Source organism: Gymnoscopelus microlampas (assembly GCF_963454915.1).
Source record: "Gymnoscopelus microlampas genome assembly, chromosome: 2".
Lineage (NCBI taxonomy): Eukaryota > Metazoa > Chordata > Actinopteri > Myctophiformes > Myctophidae > Gymnoscopelus > Gymnoscopelus microlampas.
Window position 1 is genome coordinate 55,660,505 of NC_139939.1, and position 25,907 is coordinate 55,686,411.

The 25,907-nt window shown below is 40.6% G+C and overlaps 2 protein-coding genes across 4 annotated transcripts in view; both read right to left on the reverse strand.

The window, feature by feature from the left end:
• The window catches only part of vps54 (VPS54 subunit of GARP complex), a 32,764-nt gene extending 20,028 nt beyond the window's left edge, over positions 1-12,736 (reverse strand). The window contains exons 1-5 of the mRNA XM_084079266.1: positions 12,610-12,736; positions 5,502-5,694; positions 2,685-2,929; positions 675-759; positions 26-60 (exon numbers count right to left, since the gene is read on the reverse strand). Of these exons, the coding sequence (XP_083935392.1) occupies positions 26-60; positions 675-759; positions 2,685-2,929; positions 5,502-5,664 (528 nt within the window). The 5' untranslated portion in view covers positions 5,665-5,694; positions 12,610-12,736. The remainder of the gene's footprint in view (positions 1-25; positions 61-674; positions 760-2,684; positions 2,930-5,501; positions 5,695-12,609) is intronic.
• A 2,029-nt stretch (positions 12,737-14,765) lies between these two features.
• Positions 14,766-25,907, reverse strand: part of LOC311061962 (E3 ubiquitin-protein ligase pellino homolog 1-like) — a 34,149-nt gene continuing 23,007 nt past the window's right edge. For all 3 annotated transcript variants that reach the window (XM_084080693.1, XM_084080694.1, XM_084080692.1), the window contains 6 exons: positions 25,370-25,499; positions 24,585-24,686; positions 20,637-20,828; positions 19,784-19,972; positions 18,768-19,061; positions 14,766-17,178 (listed from right to left, as the gene is read on the reverse strand). In XM_084080693.1, the coding sequence (XP_083936819.1) occupies positions 16,891-17,178; positions 18,768-19,061; positions 19,784-19,972; positions 20,637-20,828; positions 24,585-24,686; positions 25,370-25,499 (1,195 nt within the window). In that variant the 3' untranslated portion in view covers positions 14,766-16,890. The remainder of the gene's footprint in view (positions 17,179-18,767; positions 19,062-19,783; positions 19,973-20,636; positions 20,829-24,584; positions 24,687-25,369; positions 25,500-25,907) is intronic.

Genomic DNA, 25,907 nt, shown 5'->3' on the forward strand with positions numbered 1-25,907 from the left:
GATAAAAAAACATCAGATTTTTTACCTTAGGAACTTGTTCCAGTTCTGCTCTGGATTTCTCTGAGGAAGAGAAAGCTTTGGTTAGAGAGCAATGATACAAGATGATGATTGATTGAATATTTTAACCAGACAAACAAAATAAAACATACTGTACTCTATTAATCCATTAAGACCGGGAACGCATCTGTGTCATTTTAAGATTTCCTTGGCTATTCAAAAATAGCAGATCTACAAGCTCATAGCACGGCACAGAATTCCGCGCTATGAGCTTGTAGATCTGCAATTTTTTGAAAAATCGTGGAAAATTTGAGCAAATCTATACACTACGTATATATGTTTCAAAGCAAACATTTTTAACTCTGATCTGTGCTTCTGGGGGTCCCTGGAACAAAATATTTTGAGACGGGGGTCCCCGGCCAAATACATATTTTGGGGGTCCTTGACATGAAAAGGTTTGAGCACCGCTGATATATAGGAACATAAGGGTTTTTCAGAAAACTGCTAGGATTTAGAAGACATTTTTAAAATTGGCCTCAAGGTCTTAAAGGGTTAACTTATACTTCTGCTATTTTTTGCCATGTGACAGCGTCATAAAACAGTATAAATCAGGGTTCAGACCATAAGAGGCAGGCAGGCTGCAGAGACACACACAGAGGTGTTTTAATAATTCATACCGTGGTTAGCGGTGACACAGGAGACGGAGTCCACATCGTCTTTGTTGGGACAGATGGCCTTACAGCGTTCATGGATTCTTTCCCTCTAAAAATAGGAAGATATACAGATGGCTTCAGTGATTGTGGTTTAAAAAAACAACAACAAAAGAATGAATAAATGATGAGAGAAATAAAAATTAAATCTATGCTCTTGATTGTTACTAATAGAGTAGCAAATTATGTTTACCCCACTTCCACCCCCCAATTAATCCTCCCCTCACATTTACAGGACTTAGTGCCTCGTTCCTACTCCTCCCGCTTCAAACGCCCTGCTGACAGCTCCAAACCCGGCCTGTAGCGGTCGCTAGTGGTGTTTGACAAACAATGTGTCAGAACCCATTGTTATGGGTGGTAAGTATATTCTTTCAAAAGACCATCAGAATATTTTTAAAAAAAAAGAAAAATTCAAAAGAATTTCAGAAATCTTTAAAAAAAGGTTTTTAAAAAATAGCTTTTTTTCCAAGTAATATTGAAAACAGCCGATCTACACATCGCATCGAGACACATTGTGAGCTTGTAGGTCGGCTAATTTCACTATTAAATAGGGCTTAAATGGATCATTCATAATGGATTTTTTTCTAATGTCTGGGTCGCTGGACACACAATATTTATCTTTTGCGACGAACATTGCCCGCCCGCCCGCCTGAACTCTTACCCGTTCTCTTATCTAATGTTGCTTTGTATAAACCTATGAGCCATCATTTACACATGGAAGTAGCATGTGATTTGTACACGCTAACCCAGATAATGAGTAATCCAATCATGTGCATTTACACATGTATGTGCTTGTCTGCAACACAGTACAAGGTACCCTTGCTTATTATGAATCTGTCTGCATTGTGATTGGGTGGCATTTTTTCCATGTTTCACTGCACAGAGCAGTCGTTTAGGTGGGGGTTAGCGGCAAGTGTTGGGTTACTGTACAGCTTGCACTTAAAGTGACAGTCACTCAGTTGAATAATGCAGCGTCAGTAAAAGGCAGAGGGATTACACCATACAGCAAAATAAAATCTCACCACAGAAAATGTTTGAACGACCCAGTGTTGATTTTGTCGACTAAGACTAAAACTAAGACTATAAATATATTGACAATTTCGTCAACAAATAAAAACTAGACTAAAATGTTAGTGAGGGACTAGTGGAGAAAGAGATCCAGTAGAACTAAAAGACAAGTCATTTTATGTTTGATTGCGCTCGGGTGTTGCGCTCTGAAAATAGCAGATCTACAAGCCCACAACGCGGGGCCAGCCGCCCCCCACCCCTAGATTGAGGCTTTTTTTAACCTTTTGCTTTTATATGAAATATCCAAGACTATTAAGATTTTATGAGAGATGCTTCGGAACATATTGCAAATTTGACCACTTTAAATGTTCTAATCTTAAAATAGTCAATTGCATTGGGAACACATGCCACAGGCTGACTAAAAAAAGCAATTTAAACGCTTGTTTCTCGGCCGCTAAAATGTAAAACATATGATTTTTTGGATACGATGTGTGGAAAAGGGTAAGAATCATGCATGGAGGCCAATTTTTCGCCGGTGTCGTCACTCGACGCAGTGGAACCTCATCTGAGGAGCTACACAGCGGAGGGAGAAGTTCCGATTAGAGCAGATTTTGTGTAACGTGTATCCAATTTTGGACGACCTCCAAACAGACAAGTCCTCACAAGTCCTTCCTGTGATCTTCGGCGTCCCCCCCAAAGGGAGGGGCCCGAGGTTCGGTGTACACCGAACCTACACCGAACGTCTACACCGAAGAGGTTCGGTGTAGAGGAGAAAAAAGAGCAGACCAAGTTTTTAGGTTTTAACTGGTTAAGTGTCTGAAAATACACATCCGGCTTTTGGGGAAGGGAGCAACAACACAAATAAAAAACAGAGACAAAAAAAAACTAAATACCTGTACAAAAGCATAGACATAATAGAAAAATTGACATAATACAAAAAGACAAAAAAACGCCACATAAAAAACGTACCTGGGCCGTCTCCTGCAGATAGGGGCCAAAGTGTTCCCTGGTGATGTTGGGGAGGTAGAAGGAGGGCATGACCTCGGTCTCGGCAAAGTCCAGGCCCCAGGTTTTGGTGAAGAAGTCGGACTCCCTCTTGGCGAGGCGCGGGTCATTCAGCGCCGCCGGCAGGTTGACCTTTGAACTGTACACCGTCCAGCGGTCGTGCTCCGCCACCACGGACGGGCCCTCACACAGGCCGCCGCGGGCCTCGCCTGCAAGAAGGGCCACACGGGGAATGGAGGAGTAGCAACGTTATTATGGCGATAGTGAAGGGATGTCAAAGAAGATACACAGGTCTAGCATGTTTAGCACAGTGGTTCTCAACCTGTTGAAAAAGACCATTACTGCATCAAAAGTAATCAAGAAAACTATACTATAAAAGCTGGTCAAACATTGGCCAAATTGTCAAATAATATAAGAAAGAGGAAAACATTTTGAAAATAGCCGATCTACAAGCTCACCATGCTGCGCGTTGCGACGCCTTGCGAGCTTTAGATCTGCTATTTTTACAATATTTATCTGTGGAACCGAGTCAAGCTAAATGTAAGGCCTCAACTCCTACATTGCAAGTGCTTCAGGGGTCCCCGGTTCAAATATGATTATTTTGGGGATATGATTATTTTGGGGGTCCCCAGTTCAAATATGATTATTTTGGGGGTTCACGGCCTGAAAAGGTTGAGAACCACTGGCTTAGCCCATCGACTACGACTCTGCGGTTTATGTGACATTACTGCCAACCATTTCTCACAGCATAAAAGACAAGGACTCCACCACATGGACCCTAGCGTCCCTATTCTGTGGCGAACATTCATAAAAAACAGCTGATCTACAAGCTCACAACACATCGCATTGTGAGCCGGTGGATCTGCATTTTTTTTTTAAGAGATTTGGTGTATGCATTTTGGTGTTTCTCTTTTTAACGGTTCAATGGTATGTTAGGACAGTATCATAACAACAACAAAGACATTGAAGTTCAAATCATGAGGACATTTCAACAAGGGCAACAGCTCCATGTGCCATTGTCCTGTGACATTGGAGCTGAATTCATCAATATCCTAGCAAGAAAATAAGTTGGTTCCTTGTCACTCCATGGTACCACTGACATGATGTATTTGAAACACTATCTCCAGGTATCAACTGCAACACTTGTCATGCCAGATACTAACATGGTTGAGCCACTATCCCCATTCCGAAAAGATGTGCTGACAGATTGTGACAGACAACTGTTGTTATCAATGTACAATCAAATGTATCCTGACAGTTTAATCTCACATGTAGGTAGTTTGGTAAAGATTTGCACTCAAGTGAGAAGTCTTGGAGTGACTTTTTCTGTTAACTGCAGGGCTGACAGGTCTGCATGCATTTCTGCTAAGTGGTGTTCTAGCAACTCCAGCTTTGAGGTACCCCGCTTGGACCCAACTGCCGAGTTGCGTCCTGGGATTGTGAAAAAGTTTCTGATTGTCAAAGTTAAGTCACAGGCTTCTACTCAAGAGCATGTTGTTGCCAAGGTCACATGGCTGCATCCTCACCCAGACCGGCATTTCTTTGGGAGGCCTGTCGAGATTTGGAATTTGCAAGGTACACGGACGGATTGTGCGCCATCATTCCTACCGATTGAAAGAATAGCATACAGATGTGTTTACAGTGCCACAACTGTACAGTTAAGCCAGATCAAAGAGAAAGTATCAGTAGTTATACCACTGTGCACAGTGGTTGAGATTTAGACCCAAGACTCTGCACTCTGAGAGATAGATATCTCACTCATTGTTTTTTTAGTAATTGTACAATAGTTTGTGTTCTTATTTCATTTTTTTAAAAATATTTGTATTATCTTTTCCTTGAATGTCACAATGCAACTTTGGTTCACTGTATATTAATAAAAGCATTCAAAATTTGAATCATTTTCTGTCATTCATTCTTCGAAAATAGATCTAGTTAGTACAATAGTACTCTAATTGGGTAATATTTGACCAGGATCCTCTCTCTCTCTCCCACTCTGAACCCCACACCTCCCATTGTTTGAACAAACTGCTAATTTACATATGTAAGGAAGATTCTCTAGCAGAGAAAAGAGAGACACATATCCAGGTATCTTAAAGGCATTTGAAGGTAAACAGTCCTCTCCCACATTCATTGAAAAACTCCCACAGATCATTTAAGTTGGGTGGGTGTATGCCATGCCCAAGTATCCAGGTATATCACCTTTTTCACCCAGTGAGAGAAAAAGGAGATGGCCTTATAGACCCCTGGGGTATTCCGGTCAGTATAGTATAGGGTTTAAGTGTTTGGGGCGTTATAATCAATACAAACCAAGGAGTAAAGCAGAAACAAATGGTATGGTTAAAAACGTTTTAATAACATGGCTAAACATTGCACTGATGTAATAGCTGGTTTAAAACTTTTGTTTTAAAAGGCCGTTTTACAGAGCGTCAGCGTCTTGTCTCATAAGCTGACAAACTGTACTGTATGATAAAAAATAACAACCATCATTATCAGAACAAATTAAGCTTATTATATTGTACTATATACTGTATGTACAATATATGGTAGAAGCTGTGAATAGACAATGAAATGGTCCTTTCATTAGTTTATAAATCAAAGCAGGATTAGTCAAATGGTTCCTGTTAACTAAGAAATGGTTGTAATGTACGCTCCAACTGTTACTGTACAATTATTGAGCCTCAATTTATCTAGAGTTGCAGTGACCACTGACTGAATATACGATAGTCCTCAGTGTTAATTGAACTCTGAGAGTTCTTTTCCAGTGTTTTGGGTCTCACTCACCGGTGGGCTCCTTGGGACAGACGTCGGGCAGCGAGCGGACAGGCCTGTAGTGCCGAGACGACGAGGAAGAGCCCCTGTCCTTGCAGTAGACCCCATCACTGACCCCTCCTCCTCCACCACCGCCGGGGCGAGGCACTGGGGACGAGCCGTGACTGGAGGCCATGGCATCGGGACACCCCTCCAAGGAGGCTAGCTGGACACGCACACACACACACACACAGCACTGGCATTAGACCATTGAATATCAACACCGTCATAACAAGTCCCGGGCCGCTGGCGTAGCAGTCTGGGCACCTAGGCTGCAATGTAGCCTGACAGCGCGTCGCAGGTTCGAATCCCAATCCCGACGACCTTTGCTGCGTGTCACTCCCCAGCTCTCTCCCCATTTCCTGTCTGTCTACTGTCCTATAAAATAAAAGGCATAAAATCCCACATATAAATCTTTAAAAAAATAAATTAAAAAAACCCACTGTCATAATAAAGCAGTAAATCATAAAAAAAAAATCATAGTAGCTGTAACGTATTGCCTTTTCTGGATGGGTATCAACTAAAGCTCAACAAATAAACAAATTACTTATAAGATATATCGTTGCTGTCACACAGGAACTTTGTATCTCATTCTCCATATTTCAACTTTTCTAGAGTTTGAACTTTTTTTCATCAATTAATTAATATTAATATTTCACATATACTTCGACATACAACAGTGTCTCACAAAAGTTGTGAAAATAGCAGATTTAAAAGCTCACAACGCACCACGATGTGATGCGCGTTACAAGCTTTCAAAACAAGCTTGTAGATCAGCTACTTTCAAAACAATTTCAAAGTGAAAGAGAAAGTGGTCAAGTGTGTCTGTGGGGGTTATCAACTTTGAACCAATTAAAAGCATTAACAAGGGCTTATGACTATATAATAACTACATTAGATCCATAACTACAGGTTATTTTCACCCTCCCATTTCCTGAAAAGGTTTCGGACAGACATTCGAGGTAGCATAGATCTTCACTTTCCAAATAACATGTAAAGGTCAGTCCACTCCACACCGCTGCAACGGTCTCTAAAAGGTGCAAATGTCGCAAGGAGTTGCGTTGGAGTGGACTGGCCTTTAAGACTGCTTTAAAAGCACACTGCTCATTTTGTCACACTTTGGACAACAGAGTTCCATAAATGATTCACGTGGGGTAAAGGTTGATGACGTTACGTTTCAAAACAGAAGTGAAAGTGTTCGTTTCCTCATTGAAACAAACAGCTGAGGAGGCATTCGTTCCTTCTGCACTGCACCCAGTGATACTGACTCTACACTTTATACTTCACCCTTGTCAGTAGGCCCGTCACAATGATGACATAATCGTCTAATTGAGAAACAAGGTCATCATGATCGTTTCCATGTTAAAAGAATTTCATACATTTTCAAACGTTATCCAAAAATAGCAGATCTACAAGCTCATAGCGCGTCGCACGCATCGTGAGCTTGCAGAGAACTGCTAGTTCGAACTGCTATTTATTTAAATATTAAGTTATGTACGTCAGTCATTTATTTGTATATTTTAAGTTAATGTGTCATATCTGCTCTGTGGAATAGTTGTTTACAAGACTAAAAGGCGAACAAAAAGTATATATTTTTTTGCAGACGTTCAATTCCAAAAACAGAATTAAATTGTTAATCGCAATTATTTGCGTGACAATTAATCGTCGAGTAAAATGTCACCACGGTGATTCATGACAGCCCTACATGCGTCAGCATGCATCACACTGAGTCAGACGCAGAGACACACGTTGGTAAACCACTGAGGTGGAAGTGGCTGTCTAGTGTTTAGGAACCTGAAGGTTTCACTTCCTGGATCTACTTTAACCCATTAAGACCGGGAACGCATCTGTGTCATTTTAGAGATTTCTTTGGGCTTTAAAAAAAATAGCAGATATACAGTACAAGCTCATAGCACGGCATCGAGTGATGGACAGAGGATAAAGCGGACGTGACGCCTTCTCCTCCCCGCTTCCGTTTCGTCTTTACAGTCGCGCAATTAATTTATCGGAATACAAATCTAAATGAATCAAAGCATATATTATATAGCTTACTGCTTATCAGAAACAGAAATTCTAAAATGAAGCGTAACGATACTTTAAAATTGTTTTTTTTTGTGAACGGAAATGACGAACACAGCTTCATTTCTGGGCTTTCGGGAGGTGTAGTTCCAGACTCTAGTACAGTGGTTCTCAACCAGTGGTCCTTGAGGAGGTTTCACGTGGTCCCCAGCTAAATGATGGAGAGTTGGTAACCAAATGAACCCTTATTAGATCTTTAACTCTTGAGAGTGTAAAATGGAACCGTTCATTTTACGCTCTCAAGAGTTCAATTATTGTTAAACATCTTCATTACTTAATTAAAGAATTGTTATTTTGATCAACGTTGGCCCGTTATCTCTCCTATGGTACCAACATCAATACATCATGGATGGAATTGTGGACAAAATCTTATCCAACGATAACAAAATATTCAAAGTTTTGGCTCTGAGAGGCTAAATCTAATCAAATGGCGAATGAATAATGGATCTTGACATGAAAAAGGTTGAAAACCACTGATCTAGTACTGTATATAGCATGCTAAGCAATGCATGCCATTCGGAGATTGTGGAATAGTTGTCTGGCTCCGTGAGACTGAACCTACTGAACCCCTAACTGTAACTGCTCCTGATGAGGAGGATGGATGGTACTCAGCAGGCTTGCCTCTGCCAAGGGTTTGTGAATGTGTGTAACACACATAAAGTGTGTAAAATAGGGTGCAGGCCCTTTGCTATTGGATGAGTCTAGTCCAGGGGTCTTCAACGTTTTCAGACCAAGGACCCCCCTAGCTGAGAGAGAGATGAAGCAGGGACCCCCTCTATATTATATAAAATTGTGTTTCAGATTAAACTTATTTTTTTTACTTGGTCTTCTCTTTTTTCCCCTCTACACCTATACCTCTTTGCCAAAAACAGCAGATCTACAAGCTCACAACGCCTCGCAGCACGAGGCGTTGTGAGCTTGTAGATCTGCTATTTTTGGCTAAAGTTCTCCCCAGAAAAGGGATGCTAGGGTTCAAGTGGTTAAGGTAAAAAAAATAAAAATCATATCACACAAAGATTTGGCGGACCCCCTGGAGTAACTATGAGGACCCCCTAGGGATCCCGGACCCCCTGTTGAAGACCCCTGGTCTAGTCTCCTACTAGACGCGTTGGAGTAAGCAGGCTAAGAGTCTCTGGTGTGGAGAAGACAACAGGCAAGCCCCTCTAATCCCATCAGAGTGGGAAGAGGATCAGACGAGAGAGAAGGGAAGTGAAGCCGCCCTCCCCTCCATGTACAGCTTTGATTTAACATGCCCCCCTCCCTCTGCCTCCCTCCTCCCTGTGTTATCTAAACTAAAGCCTCAGACCTCCCTAAACAAACTGATTGCGACTACTTCTCGGCCTTAAGCCCATGATTGATGATAATGACCCGCCTAATTCCAACACACTTTGCTAGTTTGGGGATGGCTCAGTGTAGAAGACAGGGTTAAGGAAATGACAATGGGATTGGTATTTAACCCATTCAAACCAGGAACTGTGTATACTTTGGCTATTCAAAAATAGCAGATATACAAGTTCATTCAAACCGAGAATCTGTGTATACTTTGGCTATTCAAAAATAGCAGATATACAAGTTCATTCAAACCGAGAATCTGTGTATACTTTGGCTATTCAAAAATAGCAGATATACAAGTTCATAGCGCGGCACCGAGTGCCGCGCTATGAACTTGTAGATCTGCTATTTTTGAAAAATCGTGAACATTTTTGCAAATCTTTGAATGCATACATTTTTTAAAGCGAACATTTTAACTACATTTTTTGCTTCTGGGGGGTCCCTGGAACAACATACATGTAATTTTGGGGGTACTTGACATGAAATAGCTTGAGAACCACTGGCACTGATGTAGCAAAAAAACATTCAAAAAACGGTTAGGATTTAGAAGACACTTGTAGAATATATATTAAAAGATTTGCACACATTTTCACGATTTTTCTAAAATAGCAGATCTACAAGCTCATGAGCTTGTATGTCGAATACATATTTGAATAGCCAAAGAAATCTAATATGACAGAGATGCGTTTCCGGGTTGAATGGGTTAAGATAGTCAAAGGGACAATACCCTCATACCTGTCCAACTACTTCTCCAAAGTGAGTGACACCCAGCGCAACAACTAGAGGAAGCGACAACGATTTGGTACTACACATATTTAGCCAGTTCCGGGAAAAGCATCTGTCATTTTAGATTTCTTTGGCTATTCAAAAATAGCTAAATATGCTCATAAGCTCATAGTGCGGCACTCAGTGCCTGTAGATCTGCCAGGGACCCCCAGAAGCAAAGAAAATGTTCGCTTTAAAAAACATATTCAAAAGATTTGCACAAATTTGCACGATTTTCAAAAACAATTGCAGATCGACATTAAGCAGATCTAGCGCGCTATGAGCTTGTAGATCTGCAATTTTTGAATGGCCAAAATATAAAATAATGGTTTAAGTGGTTACACAGATGCGTTCCCGGTTTGAAATGTAATGGGTTAAAAATATGTTTATTTTTTGGACAGATTAATTGCAACCCCCCGCTCTCTGCAGGAGAGCAAAAGATGATCCCTAGTTATTGCTGCAAAAGCCTTTGGTTACAGAGCCTTTTCCCATAACAGAAATGTCACGAATTTGATCCCTGCAAATGCCAAAATAAACTGCCACATGTCCCATTGAAGCTGAAGGTCCCTATCACTGAATCCCTTTATGGTAAATGGCAGCTGAACTGAAGCAAAGATTATAAAGAATGTGATGTAGTGATGTTCTCAGCGCAACTAAAACATGGCGACACCGTCAAGGTGGATTCACCACGATAGAGCCAGATAGCGCAGTGGTTCTCAAACTTTTTCATGTTAAGGACCCCCAAAATGATATGTATTTGGCAGACCCCATCTCAAAAATATGTTGTTCCAGGGACCCCCACCAGAAGCAAAGATTTGAGTTACAAATGTTCGCTTTGAAAATATGTATATTCAAAGATTTGCACACATTTTCATTATTTAAAAAAAATGTGCTATGAGCTTGTATCTGCTATTGTTGAATAGCCAAAGTATAAAATAATGGTTTAAGTCAGGGGTCTTCAACAGGAAGTACAAGGAAGTTACGTTATTGATGCCTTGCAGATCTGTTGACATTCCCCCTGCGGGCTTTGAAACCTGTGTTGTGAACTTGTGGCTGGTCGTTAAAGACAGCTACCAGGCGAAGTACATTACAGCGGAAGTCCTGCCCTAAGGGCGTGAATACTCCTCATGAGACGAGAAAAGCCTGGGGAGGAGGTGGGTGGACTGTCAAAACAGTGAACAAAGCACACTAGCACAGTGTCACAGACAGACACAGTTCATTGCCTACCAAAATAATAAACACAGACAAACACAAATAAACCAGACTGTCTTTATATCAGCTCACGTGACTTAACTTATCGTCTGCCAGATTCACATTTAGATCTTAGTTGGAAAACTGCCATAATGGCATATAAGAGTGTTCAACTGTTGAACACTTCTTCATTCATGTAAAAAAGAAAGATACCAATATTGAATACCGAGTCGGACTCTTTTCTATATGATCTGCTATTTTTGGCTAAAGTTCTCCTGCAGAAAAGGGATGCAATGGGTTCAAGTGGTTAAAAAAAAAGAATCACCACACAAAGATTTGGCGGCCCCCCTGTAGTTACTCTGAGGACCCGGACCCCCTGTTGAAGACCCCTGCTTTAGCCTGCAATGTTGTACTGTAGGTCCCAAGCTGCAGGCATAAATGCCAAGACAAGATTGCGGCCACTCAAAATTCGGTGCACATTCACAGTTCACACATGACGCCAAAATCAAATACGCAGACACGTTGCCTGGAAATCTGGTATATCTGAACGGGGCAATAGAGACATGTTACTTGTCACTGTGATGAAGAGTGCTGCGGATACACATGCGAGTCAGTTTGAAGAGAATATATAGTACAGTTGCACATTTCTGCAAAATCCTACATATGTGTGAGTTGTTAGCAGTAGTGGAAAAAGTACTCAAATGTTCTACTTAAGTAAAGTATCAATACTGCAATGTAGAAGTACTCTGTAAAAGTAAGTCCGGAAAAAAAATTTACTTGAGTAAAATTACAAAAGTATTGGCATTACATTTAGTTTGACTCTGTTCCACAGATAAATATTGTGAAAATAGCCTTTTAATTGTCACTGTATTGTCATCTGGGGACCTCCCCCCTCAAAAAAAAATCATGTGACCCACAGGTTGAGAACCACTGGGTTGAAGGACATAACTAAACTGTACTGACATAATGGTAATAGTGGATAGTTTTACTCTTACTGTTTGCATTACTCTCAGTCAGTCTGCATCTACAGTAAGACAGTGACAGTGTGTACTTTGCACTCACATATGTAACTCAGTGTAGTGTACAAATGTAACCAAATAGTACTCTACAACACAAGTACTGTAAATGAACAGCTTAGGATTTTACACTATAATAATAATGGTAATAATAATAATAATAATAATAATAATAATAATAATAATAATAATAATAATAGGTGCATCAAATGTAATCAAGACTTGCACTTTATCAATGGATAAGAAAGTCAAATAAATAATAATAATAATAATAATAACAATAACAAAACCAATAATAATAATCATAATCCTAATAACAACAACACCAATATTAATATGTTATAATAATCCTAATAATAACCATAATATTAATAATAATAATCCTAAGAAGAAGAAGAATCATGATAACCATAGTACCAATAATTATAATAATAATAATACCAATAATAATAATAATAATAAAGCCTCTGATATGCTGCTGTAGTCACAGTGAGGTCCATCTGATATGATCTGCTCCACTGTACTTACACGTAGCCAATGCTAACAGTTAGCCTGCTATGCTAGCCTTCAGACTGGCTGTCAAACGGCCCGGCGTGGCTAACTGTCTGAGCCTCACATTCATACACAACCAGCTGAACGCGCTGCTTAAAGGTTATGCTAATAAACCATAATAACCATATTATTATTAATGAGCATACCTGTCGTGTGGTGAAACACAGCGGTTCCAGAGGCTCAGTTCTTCCACCATCACACACACAGCATAAAGAGAACTACAGCAGCTAGCTTTAGCCTAGCAGCACTGCTGCTAGCATCATCAGCAACCGGTACACACTAACCACAATGCACCGCGGGGGGGAGGGACCAGCAGTCAGTGTTGCCAGATTTTGGCGAGCAACCAGGTCTAGGAAAACTAGACCAAAAGAAGCTATATTTAACACTTTGGCATTATTTATTTTTTACTTTTGAAACATTTTTCTTTCTCTGTTATATTGTCCATATTGGTCTTTTTTGTTTTGTTTCTTCATCTCTATGACATGTATATACATGTTTAATTTGTAATAGATGTGCACAAGAAACATCACAAATATTTAATGGGGGTCCCTGGCAATGGCATAAAACATTTTCAGATGGGGTCTGCAGACATACATATACATATTAATTTGGGGGTCCTTGACATGAAAATGTTTGAAAAACACTGGCTTAAACAACATTAGGAAGCAAGCCCAAATAAACAACTACACTTTAGAAACAAGCCCAAATAAACAACTACACTTCAGAAATATTTACAAGCAACTTCACAGTAAAACAAGCCCAAAGTCGCTTATAATAAACGGACATGGCAACACTGTGTATGGAGGAGGGACTCAACTCTTCTTCCTTGGGACGTTGTTGATGGTCGCAGCTCACGCTGGTCACCTAGTGGTCACTGCTGGGATTACATCTTGAAAGATTTCTGCTTATTAATTTTGTTTCAAAAAGCTTTACCTTGGCAACAACATGTATAATTATGTCACAATGTGACATAGCTCTGTTTAACACAATGCTGAGTGTACCCCCTCCAACTGTACATACTTTCCCCTTTTCAATAAAGCTCCTTTCAATTAAACTGAATTGACTTATACAAGGACACAAATATTATAGGTTACATTCACTAAATCATGGCATAATGCCTTGGTTCTAAAAGTGGGGTCCGGGGACCCCCAGGGGTCCTTGAGGGAGTTCCAGGGGGTCCCCAGCTAAATGACTTTATGAACCAAATGGACCCTTATGGGTCTGTAACTCCGAGAGTGTACAAATGGAACCAAATGGACCCTGACGGGTCCATTTGGTTCCATTTGTACACTCTCAGAGTTAAATTAACATTGATTTTACTATTTAAATTAGGGTCCCAGAGATAGAAATGTCATTAAATGGGGGTCCGTAGCCCGCATGTCAAACTGGGGGTCCTTGAAGTAAAAATGGCTGAGAATCACTGCTAGAGCCGTAAAAATATTCTCTTATGGGGGGTCCCTGGCATATCTTTTCAAATGGGGGTCCGCGGGCTTATAAGTGTCAATTTGGGGGTCCTTGACATGAAATCCACTGGCATGATGTCTTCATGATACAATGATACAATAAGCATATCACTCAGTATGGTATAAGTAGTAACGTCTTTGCCATACAGTACAGTATGTGGTTGCTGACAATTATAGCAGAGACAGCACAATAATTTGCCAGCCTTTTTGCCTCCTTTTTGGGCATCCTAAGTCGTTGGAACCCTCTAACAACCAGTCTGTGGGTATAATGTCCTAGGCTGCCAAATATATAAACACAAATAGTCTGTGGTGGAAAGTAACTAAGTACATTTACTCAAGTACTGTAAAAAAAAAAAAAATTGAGGTATTTTTTACATTACTAGAGTATTTCCAATTTTCAATACTTTTACTCCTACTCCACTACATCTCAGAGGCAAATATTGTACTTTCACTCAGTTATTTGAAAACTTTAGTTACTAGTCACTTTTCAGATATGAATCCTTATATTATAAAACATACATTAACCACTTTAGCCCAATTTTATACATAGGTTATTTGAACTACTATACATAGGTTATTTGATCTACTGCAACACGTTGTGAGCTTGTAGATCTGCCATTTTCAAACATTTTAGTACATTTACTTTTGGTCCTTTAACTATATTTTGATGCCAATACTTTTGTGCTTTTAATCAAGTAACATTTTGAACACAGGCTTTTACTTGTGTAATAGAGTATTTTTATATTGTGGTATTGATACTTTTACTTAAGTAAAATATTGAGTACTTCTTCCACCAATGTGTAAAGAACGAATGAAAAATGGCAACAAGGGTGTCTGTCAACTATGTAAAACCTTTTTATTGCAGTGTATACAATATGGCAACAACAGTCAAGGGCAGCAACGGGATTAAGGCATGAGTGACAAACTTGAGAAACAAACAAAAGGCTGTAAGTTCAATATAAGTAGACTCAAACACTTAAACATTTCTAAAACAAATTGGGATAATTTAGAAAGTTAATTTTAACGGTTGAAATGCCACAGACATAAATAGACGTGAACAAAGGTCAGATAAGAGATATTGACAGTAAGGAGCACCTAATCTCATACCTTTAGTAATCGCTTTCTGTCAGAAGTGTATTTTCCTGACAGCGTTTATCGATTGAGAGTCCAACGTTGTTCTTAATAATGAGGCCAAAACATTATGTTTAAGGCAGCAAATTAATGCAATTATCCAGTGAGACACAGAGGAGGTAGCAATGAGGACACAGAGAGGACATATAACCAGACAAGTAACTTGATTTTATATTATAAATAATAATTAAAGATTAAGATCATTGTTTTATGGAGAAAACTATTTTTGAATTGGAATCCAGATTTTTTCTTTTTGTATTTTTGAATTGGAATCCTGAAAAGTAAACTTTTTATTCAATTTCGAATGCATTTATACTTATGTGAACTTTACGAACTTAGATACAAATACATTGGACATAAAAAAGACGATAGAATTTTAATGCTAGTCATTAAGCTACTAATATAGACTGAAGTAATTAAAGCGGGTCATGTTTGCATGTTTGGAATTGTAACAGCTGAAATTAATAATATATCAGTATTCTGATATTAACCTGCAGGCCGCATTAAGTGAAGGTGGGGGCCGCATGTGGCCCCCGGGCTGCCAGTTGCCCATGTATGTACTATACCATACAGATTGGACAAAATTATTATTTTATTCATTTAAAAAACGTTACGTAGTGCCACTTTAAGATCAACAGAAGAGGTCATTCATGTCTTCGATAAGCTAATGTTTTATATATTAAAAAAAGCTACAAATATTATCACACAAACATAAATCCTATATTTTTTTTCAAGTCAAGAGGTCCTGAAATACATTGTGAGACAAATATGTCCATGTTAGCGTCGCATATATTATTATCTATAACTGTCACAAAAATAGTGTTTAATTCAAACATATAACAGAAGAACTGTCAAAGAAGGTCACTTGATTTTTTTTTTTGAGAAAAAGTAGAGGACATTCCTCTAACTCTTTTGAAAATATTTTTAAGTTATGAAAATTGAAAGGCTCATGATAGCACTTTCTGCACGATCTGCTTCACCCATTAGGGCACAAAATACAAAAAACAAAGTCTGAACTGTCTCCTATTGCAGTGGTCCTCAAAGTGGGGGTCCTGGGACCCCCCTAGTGGTCCTTGAGGGGGTTCATGGGGGTCCCCTAGCTAAAATATTGATACATTTAAAGGGCAAGACCACTTTGGTAGAGGTTTGGGTTGTGTAGTTACACAACCCAAGTTACATCATGTCAAGGTAACTATGCAACCCAAACCTCCACCAAAGTGGTCTTGCCCTTCAAGAACCAAATGGGCCCTTACAGGATTTGGTTCCATTTGTTATAGGGGTCCATGGCCTTTAATGCAGTGGTTCTCAAAGCGGTGCGTCCTTGGGGGGTCCTCATCTAAATTTGTTAATGTAGCGTCACAATCATTGTAACCACTTTAACCATATTTTATACTTTGGCCATTCAAAAATTGCAGATCTACAAGCTCATAGCGCGTCACTTCGTGCCACGCTATAGCCTATGAGCTTGTAGACTTGCTATTTAAAAAAGTCTTGACAATTTGTGCAAATCTATGAATATTGTTTTTTTTCTTAACACAAATCTTTGCTTCTGGGGGGTCCCTGGCACATAACATTTTCAGATAGGGGGTCCACGGCCAAATACATAACACATTTGGGGGTCCTTGACATGAAAAGGCTTGATAACCACTGCTTTATGCGGGTCCATTTGGTTCCATTTGTTATGGGGGGTTTCCGTGGCCTTTTAATGCACACAGTACCGAGAGGTCCTTGAGATTTAAAAAAAGGTTTGAGAAACAACTTTGTCCTATAGTTGGGCCCAGTTAGTCCAGAGGCCCGGTTAATCCAGAGGCCCAGTTAGTCCAGAGGCCCAGTTTAGTCCAGAGGCCCTTGGAAAATGAGTCTCATGAAGCCACGGTCTCCCGCCAGCTGCTGGACGCAGAAGGGACAGGCGGCGTGGAAGGTGTGCGTGCCGTGGGGCAGAGGGATCTGACTCCAGAAGGAGGCGGTCTTCTCCGAGCACACGTGTCCGCAGGGCACGAAGGCGTGGGTGGGCGGGGCGGCGTCCAGGTAGAAGCCCGCCTCGCAGCCCAGCCACAGAGGCACGTAGGGGCCCCGCGCCCGGCACATGGGGCACTCGCGCTCCTGGCCCTCCGCTTCCACCTGTAGGTGGATACAATTATTATAGTTGATTATTAATTCAAATAATTGCGACAACATATTATTATTTTTTCATTAATATTTTAATTGGAAGGTTGGTGTAGGATCAGTTCACTTCAATACGGTCACATATGTCAAGCTTATTTTAAGCTACATGAAAAAGAAAAAAAACTGTCCATCCACAGCATATGAATATTGTCTTGCCTACTTCCTTAAATGTTTTCCTCTTTTTTAACAAACATAACAAACATACATCAGAGAAATAAAAAGGAACTTAAAATTACAACAATAAAAAGAAGAGCATGGTAGATAACATAAACACTTTGAGAACAGAGAATATGAGAAAGACCAGATACTGTAGAAGCGAGAACATATTATTGTTGCTGTCGGGCAGAAACCTATTATATTCTAAACGTTTCTGTTTTTTGGTAAATTAACGCCATACTTGAGCATACTACAGCGTCACAAAAGCATCAAAAGTAGCAGATCTACAAGCTCAAAATGTGGCGTGTGTAGGGGCTTTGTAACAAAAGTTGCACACGGCAGATGTGACAAATAACTTACACTAAGCCTATTATTACTGAAATATACTAAGAAATGCCTGACTATGACTGCAATCATTACTATGGCCAAAACAGGCCATATATTTCATAATTTTAACACAATATTAGTTTTTTTAATTTGGGAAAATATTCCTATCTACAAGCTCATAATAGGTCGCGATGTGACAGGTTGTGAGCCTGTAGGATATTTCGGATATGTGTCAACAGATTGAATTCATATTATTATAATGTGTAGATCAATGGAAACCATTCTGACCATTATGTTACTTTTCCGGATTCTAATTCAAAGATAGCAAAAGTAGCAGATCTGCAAGCTGCGTTTCGAGCTTATAGATCTGCTACTTTTAATGCTTTTGTTTGACGTTGTAGCAGTGTTGATTTCGTCGACTAAAACTATGACGAAAAATGTTCGTCGACTACCTTTTTTCACTGACAAAAACGAAATAAAAACGAAATAAAAACTAAGCTACGATGACTAAAACTAAGACTAAATATATTGGCAATTTCGTCAACAAATAAAAACTAGACTAAAATGTTAGTGAGGCACTAGAGGAGAAGAGATCCAGTAAACAAGTCATTTTGTTTGGTTGCACCAAACGGGTGTTGCACTCTGAAAATAGCAGATCTATAAGCTCACAACGCGTCGCGCTGCTGCAACGCGTTGTGAGCTTGTAGATCGGCTATTTTCAGAGCGCAACCAAGTGTAAAATCAGCCATTATGACGCCATCAAGGCACCGCCAAAATACATTTTAGTAAATCAACTGTAGATTTAGTCGACTATAATCTTACGATATTTAGTCGACGAAATTAGACTAAAACTAAAACATTTCAGATGACTAAAATATGACTAAAACTAAATGGAATCTTATTCAAAAGACTATGACTAAGACTAAATCAAAATTTGCTGTCAAAATCAACACTGCGTTGTAGTATGATCAAGTAGGGCGTAAAATGTACCCAAAAAAAACACAACAAATTTGAATGGTTTCTATATAATATTGGTGACAGGCCTATATACTTTTCTTCACCTCAGCCTGGCTGTGCCCGCCCCAGCCGTGGTACCCGTGGACGTGTCCACAGTAGAGGTAGGCCCAGGGCTGCTTCTCGTCCAGAACCTCCTTGTTCCGCCTCAGGCTGGGGAAGGCCAGCGTGTTGAAGCCCACGGGGCACTGGGGCCGCCCGGCGTTCAGCTCCTGGCGCAGGGCCTCCAGGTGCTTGATGGTGGGCGTGCACGCCAGGCCCTCGGCCGTGCGCCACAGCAGCGTGGCCCCACACAGGTCAATGAGCGAGCCGTCCACCAGCTCCTGAGACTCACTGTCCACCTGGTGGACGGAAAGTGAAACACATGAGAAGATAAGATTTTTTGAATGATGTTTTTTTTTTGGGGATAATTTTTTTGGGGCTTTTATGCCTTTATTGATAGGATAGTAGTCTGACAGGAAATGAGGAGAGAGAGGGGAGTGACATGCAGCAAAGGCCTCGAACACACTAGTGTTGATTTTGACAGCAAATCTTTATTCAGTTTTAGTCATAGTCTCTTGAATCAAATTCCATTTAGTTTCAGTCATATTTTAGTCATCTGAACTGTTTTCGTTTTAATCTAGTTTTAGTCGACTAAATATCATAAGATTATAGTCGACTAAATCTACAGTTGATTTAGTCGACTAAAATGTATTTTGGCGGTGCCTTGATGGCGTCGTAACGGCTGACTTTACACTTGGTTGCATGCTGAAAATAGCAGATCTACAAGCTCACAACGAGTGGCTATTTTCACAGAGCAACGCCCGAGCACAACCAAACATAAAGTGACTTGTCTCGCTGTCGGACAGAAAACTTGTATTTTTGTGTTTTTCCGTAAATGAACGGCCTACTTGATCATACAACAGCGTCACTCAAAAGTAGCAGATCTACAAGCCCGTAACGTGTCGCTTCTCGCCGTGTTTCGAGCTTGTAGATCTGCTACCTTGGAATTTGAATCCTGAAAAGTGACAGTTTTTGGACATAATAAGGTTTCCACCCGACAGAGACGATACATAAAACCCACCATCTTCCCCCGCTGCTGAGCGGAGCGGGTCTCCCGCAGGGTGAACACGGAGCCGCACACAGAGATCTCCCTCCACAGGCCGGGCTTGGAGTCCTGGGTGAAGCCGTGGCGAGGGTGCATCACCAGCACGCCGTTGGTGGTCAGCCCGTCCATCTGACCGTCCTGCATCCTCCACTTGGCTGCCTTCTCCTGCAGGGGGGGGGGACCATCCATTAAAGGATGTGTAACACTGGTTTCTTTCAAAACTGGCCTGAAAATATCTATCTATCTATCAGGAGACCACAAGGGGAGGTACATTTAAATACCCATTGAAAGGCGGTGTCATTCACTGCTTCCTCTCCTTTGTACATATAGTGTTTTGTATTTGCTGATGACATGTATTATTCTATAAGTTTTGTATGCCATGTGTTGATGGATTGAGTAAATAGGACCACAATGGAAAGTCCCCAGGACTTTTTCATGTTATTCTTTTAGCCTTGATGTCTGACTGTAAACACGTGCCGTTTACATTTCTGACAAAGTATTCAATCTATCAATTCCCCCCAAACAAGCAGAACCCTGAAAGCTCGCCACAGGCCTATACTGTCCCCAAAACCAATATCTTGAGATGAATAGCACGTTTGAATGTATCTATATTGCACTTTGAATGCATCAGCACTTTTTCTTTTTACCCATGTTGTCTGCTCTCTCTACTTTTAGATTTTGTAATGCTTTTGCCTCTTTTTAATGTGTCTGTTGTTTTTACATGTGACAACAAGCACCATGAGTTGCGGAGAACAGTATTTTGCTCCCATGTATGCCTAGTGTGTATTATGGAAGTAACAAATAAACTGATTCTGATTTCATAACCTACACCCAGGAAGATGTTCTTGGAGGAGTCGAAGCCGGCGGCGTAGATGCGCGCGGCGTAGGGCGGGCTCCTCTGGCAGATGATGCGGCAGGCGAAGCGCGAGATGGTGCTCTGCACCGACTGGCTGTCGCCGTGCCCGCCGGGCATGGTGTCCGTCACCACGAAGTCGATGGGGCTCTCCGTGGACCGCCCGATCTGTGACACAAACAGGGATTAACAAATGCATTCAAATCAGTAATTCTCAAACTTGTTTTTGCCAAAGACCCCCAAATTTATATTATATTTGGCCGCAGACCCCCATCTGAAAATGTTTTGTGCCAGGGACCCCCAGAAGAGAAGATTTGTGTTAAAAAATGCAAAATTATACAGCATTTTTCGAACACTTTCAAGATTTTTCAAAATGTTTCCCAAATAGCAGATGTACAAGCTCGTATGTAGTGCGACACGGAGTGACGCGCCACTGAACCTGGGACAGAAGGTCCAAGGTTCCATTCCTGTCTCCGGCAATTATTTTCTCTACACTTATAGGTGTCCATAAGCAACACGCATAACTGCTCCACCCCAGCAGCACTCAATATGACCACCTGAGCAGCCATCAGCTGGGTGAAGCTGAAACTGAATCCCCCCCCATGGCATTAATAAGGTCTACATTATTATATTTTTTTTGTTCAACAATTTTTTACATCTACAAACTCACAATGCGACACGTTGTGAGCTCGTAGTTCCATTATTTTCTTTATTTGTCATATGAATAAGTACTGTATATAGGGTTTAAGTTGATGTTAATGTAGTACTGTAAGTGTCCTTAGCCGAGACACTACATATTGAATAAAATTGTGCTGCAGATGAAACTTTTTCATTTATTTCATAGATGGCTTCGTCCTTGATGGGGTCCTTCAGGGGGTGGACCTGTGAGTTATGGGGGTCCATATAATAATGCATACCAAACTGAGGGTCCTTAAAATTAAAAGATTTAAGACCCACCGCTTCAAACAGAACCAGACAGCAGTTATAAACCTCACATGGAGCTCGATAAGACAAGACACATTCATTCCTCTGTTCGCCCAGCTTCTTTCTAACTCCATTTAACAATCCTAAACCCAAATAGCTTTCCCCTAAACTGGAGCATAATGAGTCTTTTCAGAAAGCCAAGAAGTAATTAAGACGGTCGGTGACAACAGTCTTTTTTCCTTAACCCTTTCAAGCCTGAAACGCATCTGTGTAACAACTTTAACCATATTTTATACTTTGGGCTATTCAAAAATAGCACATATACAAGCTCATAACGCGGCACCGAGTGCCGCGTTATGAGCTTGCAGATCTTACATTTTTTTCAAAATTGTGAAAATTTGTGAAAATCTTTATATAGATTTTTTTAAGGGAAACACTTTGACTCAAATCTTTGCTTCTGGGGGTCCCTGGAACAAAATATTTTGAGATGGGTGTTTGCGGCAAAAAAATATAATTTTGGAAGTCCCTGACATGAAAAAAATACTGATTTAGCAACATAAGTTTTTTCATAAAGTTTTGACATTTGTAGAATATATATTGAAAGACTTGCACACATGTTCCCGATTTCTCAAAAATAGCAGATCTACAAGCCAATAGCGCGGCACCAAGTGCCGCGCTATTGGCTTGTATATCTGCTATTTTTGAATAGCCGCAAAGAAATCTTAAAATGACACAGATGCATTCCAGGATTTAATAGGTTAAAACTGGGACTGTCAGCCTTTAGCGTCGTTAATTGTGATACACAGTTAACGACGTAAAAAGGCCTCAATTATCAGAGTGTTTTGCCAGACACATAATTACTAACATGTTGTTTGTGCAAACTGCACTTTTACAGTTGATTGTTTCATCACTTCCCGTATTGTGTGTGTTTTTTTTGCGTCATGTTGTTCAACCACATAAGGGCCGGTTAGGAAGTCTGCAAGTCTTTCAGCAAGACAGTGATTCTCAACTTGTGGGTCCGGGACCCCCAGGGGGATTTATTTGTGGGGCGGGGGGTCCCCAGATGATTCTCTTAATGTGCAGCATTGTTTTCTCACTCCACAGTAAACAAACCAACATGTGTATATATATATATATACAGGGTATCTGCACATTTCTAAAGTGACAATTTAATTGTATACATTTTTAAGACCTCGAACTGATGATCTGTCCACCACTTCTCTATGCAAGGGACTCCCAATCTACAACCCAAACTCCTAATTAAGCCTTTAAGACCTGGAACGCATCTGTGTCACTTTTAGATTTGAGCTAAAAAGCATTATTTATTAGAGATACTTTGGCTATTCAAAAATAGCAGATATACAAGCTCATAGCGCGGCACCGAGTGCCGCGCTACGAGCTTGTAGATCTGCTATTTTTGAAAAATCGTGAAAATGTGTGCAAATATTTGAATATAATATTGTTTTAAAGCTAGATTTTTAACTAGAATCTTTGCTTCTAGGGGGGTCCCTGGAACAAAATATTTTGAGATGGGGGTCGGCGGCCAAATACATATCATTTTGGGGGTCCTTGACATGAAAATTTGAGGACCACTGACATGGAAACATACGTTTTTCAGAAAACTGTTAGGATTTAGAAGACATATTTTGTAGAATCTGCCTCAGGTCTTAATGGGTTAATATATAAGAGTGTATAAATGTACTGTTTCGGAGTTACAGACCCATTTGGCTCCATATTTATTTAACTTTCAGACTTGCAGACCTGTGAGGGTTCCTTTGGTTCCAATTGTAACAGTCATTTTAGCTGGAGACCCCATGGCTGCAATCCCCAAAATGACCTCTAAGGGTCGCAAAACCCCACATTGAGAACCAGTGACCCAGAACAGTGGTTCTCAAACTTTTTTCATATCAAGGATCCCCAAAATGTATTTGTCTACCGACCCCCATCTCAAAAATATTTTGTGCCGGGGACGTCCAGAAGCAAAGATGTTGAGTTTTTCGCTGAAACCTTTGCTTAAAAAAAAGAAAGAATCAAAGATTTGCAAAAAATGTTAAACTTAATTGTTTTTTTTGCAGAACTACAAGCTCAATAGCAGCATATCTGCTATTTTTGAATAGCTAAAGTATAAGATATGGTTAAAGTGGTTAAAACGATTGTGATGCTATATTAACACATTTTGCCGTGGACCCCCTGGTACCCCCCCAAGGACCCCTGGGGGTCCCGGGACCCCAATTTGGTCCCGGGACCCAATTTTGACCTAGAAGAGGACATTGTATTATATACATTGTATTATCTAAGAGTGACTAAGCCCAATTTATACCTTGTCACGACACGGCTATTTTTCTCAAGTGACGAGGGAGCAAGTAGGGTAGTTACTAAGCACTCAGCACTGAGTGTTTCCTTCAATAATTGATCGGTGCCTCCGGTACGTTTCAGAGAGGAATACCTCCTCCACACAAAGGAGGTATTCCACAATCTCCAAATGCTACATAGAGTCTGGAACTACACCTCCCGAAATCCGATAACGGAAGGTGTCACCTGTTCGTCATTTCCGTTCACGGAAACATATTTTAAAATATCTTTACATTTTATTTTAGAATTTCCATTTCTAATAAACAGCAAAGCTATTATGCTTAGATTCGTTTCATTTATATTAGGACAAATTTGCGTCACTGTGAAGACTAAACGGAAGCGGGGAGGAGCAGGCGTCACATCCGCTTTATTCTCTGATCATCCATCTGAAAAGACTTTGTGCCAGGGACCCCCAGAAGACAAATTATCCAAATTATTTTATTTAAAAAAAAAATGTCTTTCTATTTTTCGAATATGTTCAAAAATAGCAGATCTACAAGCTTGCACATCTGCGAGCTTGTAGATCTGCTATTTTTGAATAACCAGCATTTAATGGTTGTGATGCCATATTACTTCCCCCCCCAAGGTCCCTTTGGGGGGGAGGGGGGGGGGCTTTGAGAACCATCGCATTATGGATCGCATACAGACCTGAAACATGTCCGTGTTGACGTCATGAGTGTATTCCACCACCACCGTCTGGACTCGGGACAGAGTGTAGGAGATGCTGTGCTGGTCCTTGTTGCTTATAGCCTGTATGTGGATCACAGAGACGTTCACTGTTAGAAACCACATGCTATTTTCTAAATGACACGTATAGTTCTTAACCACATTGCCAGGTACAGTAGGTCATTGAGGGGCTCTAGTCTGAACCCTTATGTGTCTGTAACTCTGAGGCCCCTTTTCCACCAGGATCTGAACCGGTTCCGTTACTTTTCAGTGAAAACACTCTGAACTGGTTCAAAATTAGGCGGGAATAAAAAATAATTGGTTTAGAACGCTAACAGTTGGTTCAGAACTGGAACCAAAACATACTTGTGTTTTCTTTCCCTGAACTGGGAACCAAAAGTGGGTGTGTCACTATTCTACAGGTTTAAAGATGCAGATGCGATATACAATAGACCATATTCACACAGTGGCCATGTTGCTATTAAGTCAATGAAGTGCCACCCCGGTTGCCACGGCAACGGGATGGCACTTTCAATGTTAAATTCCAAAATGGCCGCCGTGTGAATATGGTCTATTGCAAAAGCAAGCGAAAAATCCTTAAAAGCTGTCCCCAATTACAATGGTTCTGCTTAAAAGTGGTGGAAACGCAAGCCGGTTCACGGCCGGTTCCGTGAAAGCACCAAGGTTCCAAGAATCTAGACCAGTTCTAGAACCAAAGTTATTTTGGTAGAAAAGGGGGCCACTGAGGATTTTGCAGTGGACTGTACCTTAGCTGCCTGTGGAGAACAGCCCATATGGACAGTACTGGGTTTCACACCGTTGGCCCTGGGTCTGCGGCACAGAGCGAAGCGGCTCTTCCGTCGGCCCTTGTCCCCGTTGGGCAGGGAGCCATTGTACCTGTAGAAGAAGAAGAGAAGATGAAACAAACAGTGAGTGAATGGTGGGAGAAATGGTGGTTAACCCATCAAGACTGGGAACGCATCTGTGTGTCATTTTAAGATCTGTTTGGCTATTCAAAAATAGCAGATATACAAGCTCATAGCGCGGCACCGAGTGCCGCGCTATGAGCTTGTAGATCTGCTATTTATTTTTTTAATCGTGGAAAATGTGTGCAAATCTTTTAATATATCAATGTTTTAAGCAAACATTTTTAACTCTTCTGGGGTCCCTGGAACAAAATATTTTTAGATGGGGGTCGGCGGCCAAATACATATCATTTTGGGGGTCCTTCACATGAAAAAGCTTCGAGCACCACTGATACAGAAACATACTGTACATTTTTCAGAATACTGTTAGGATTTAGAA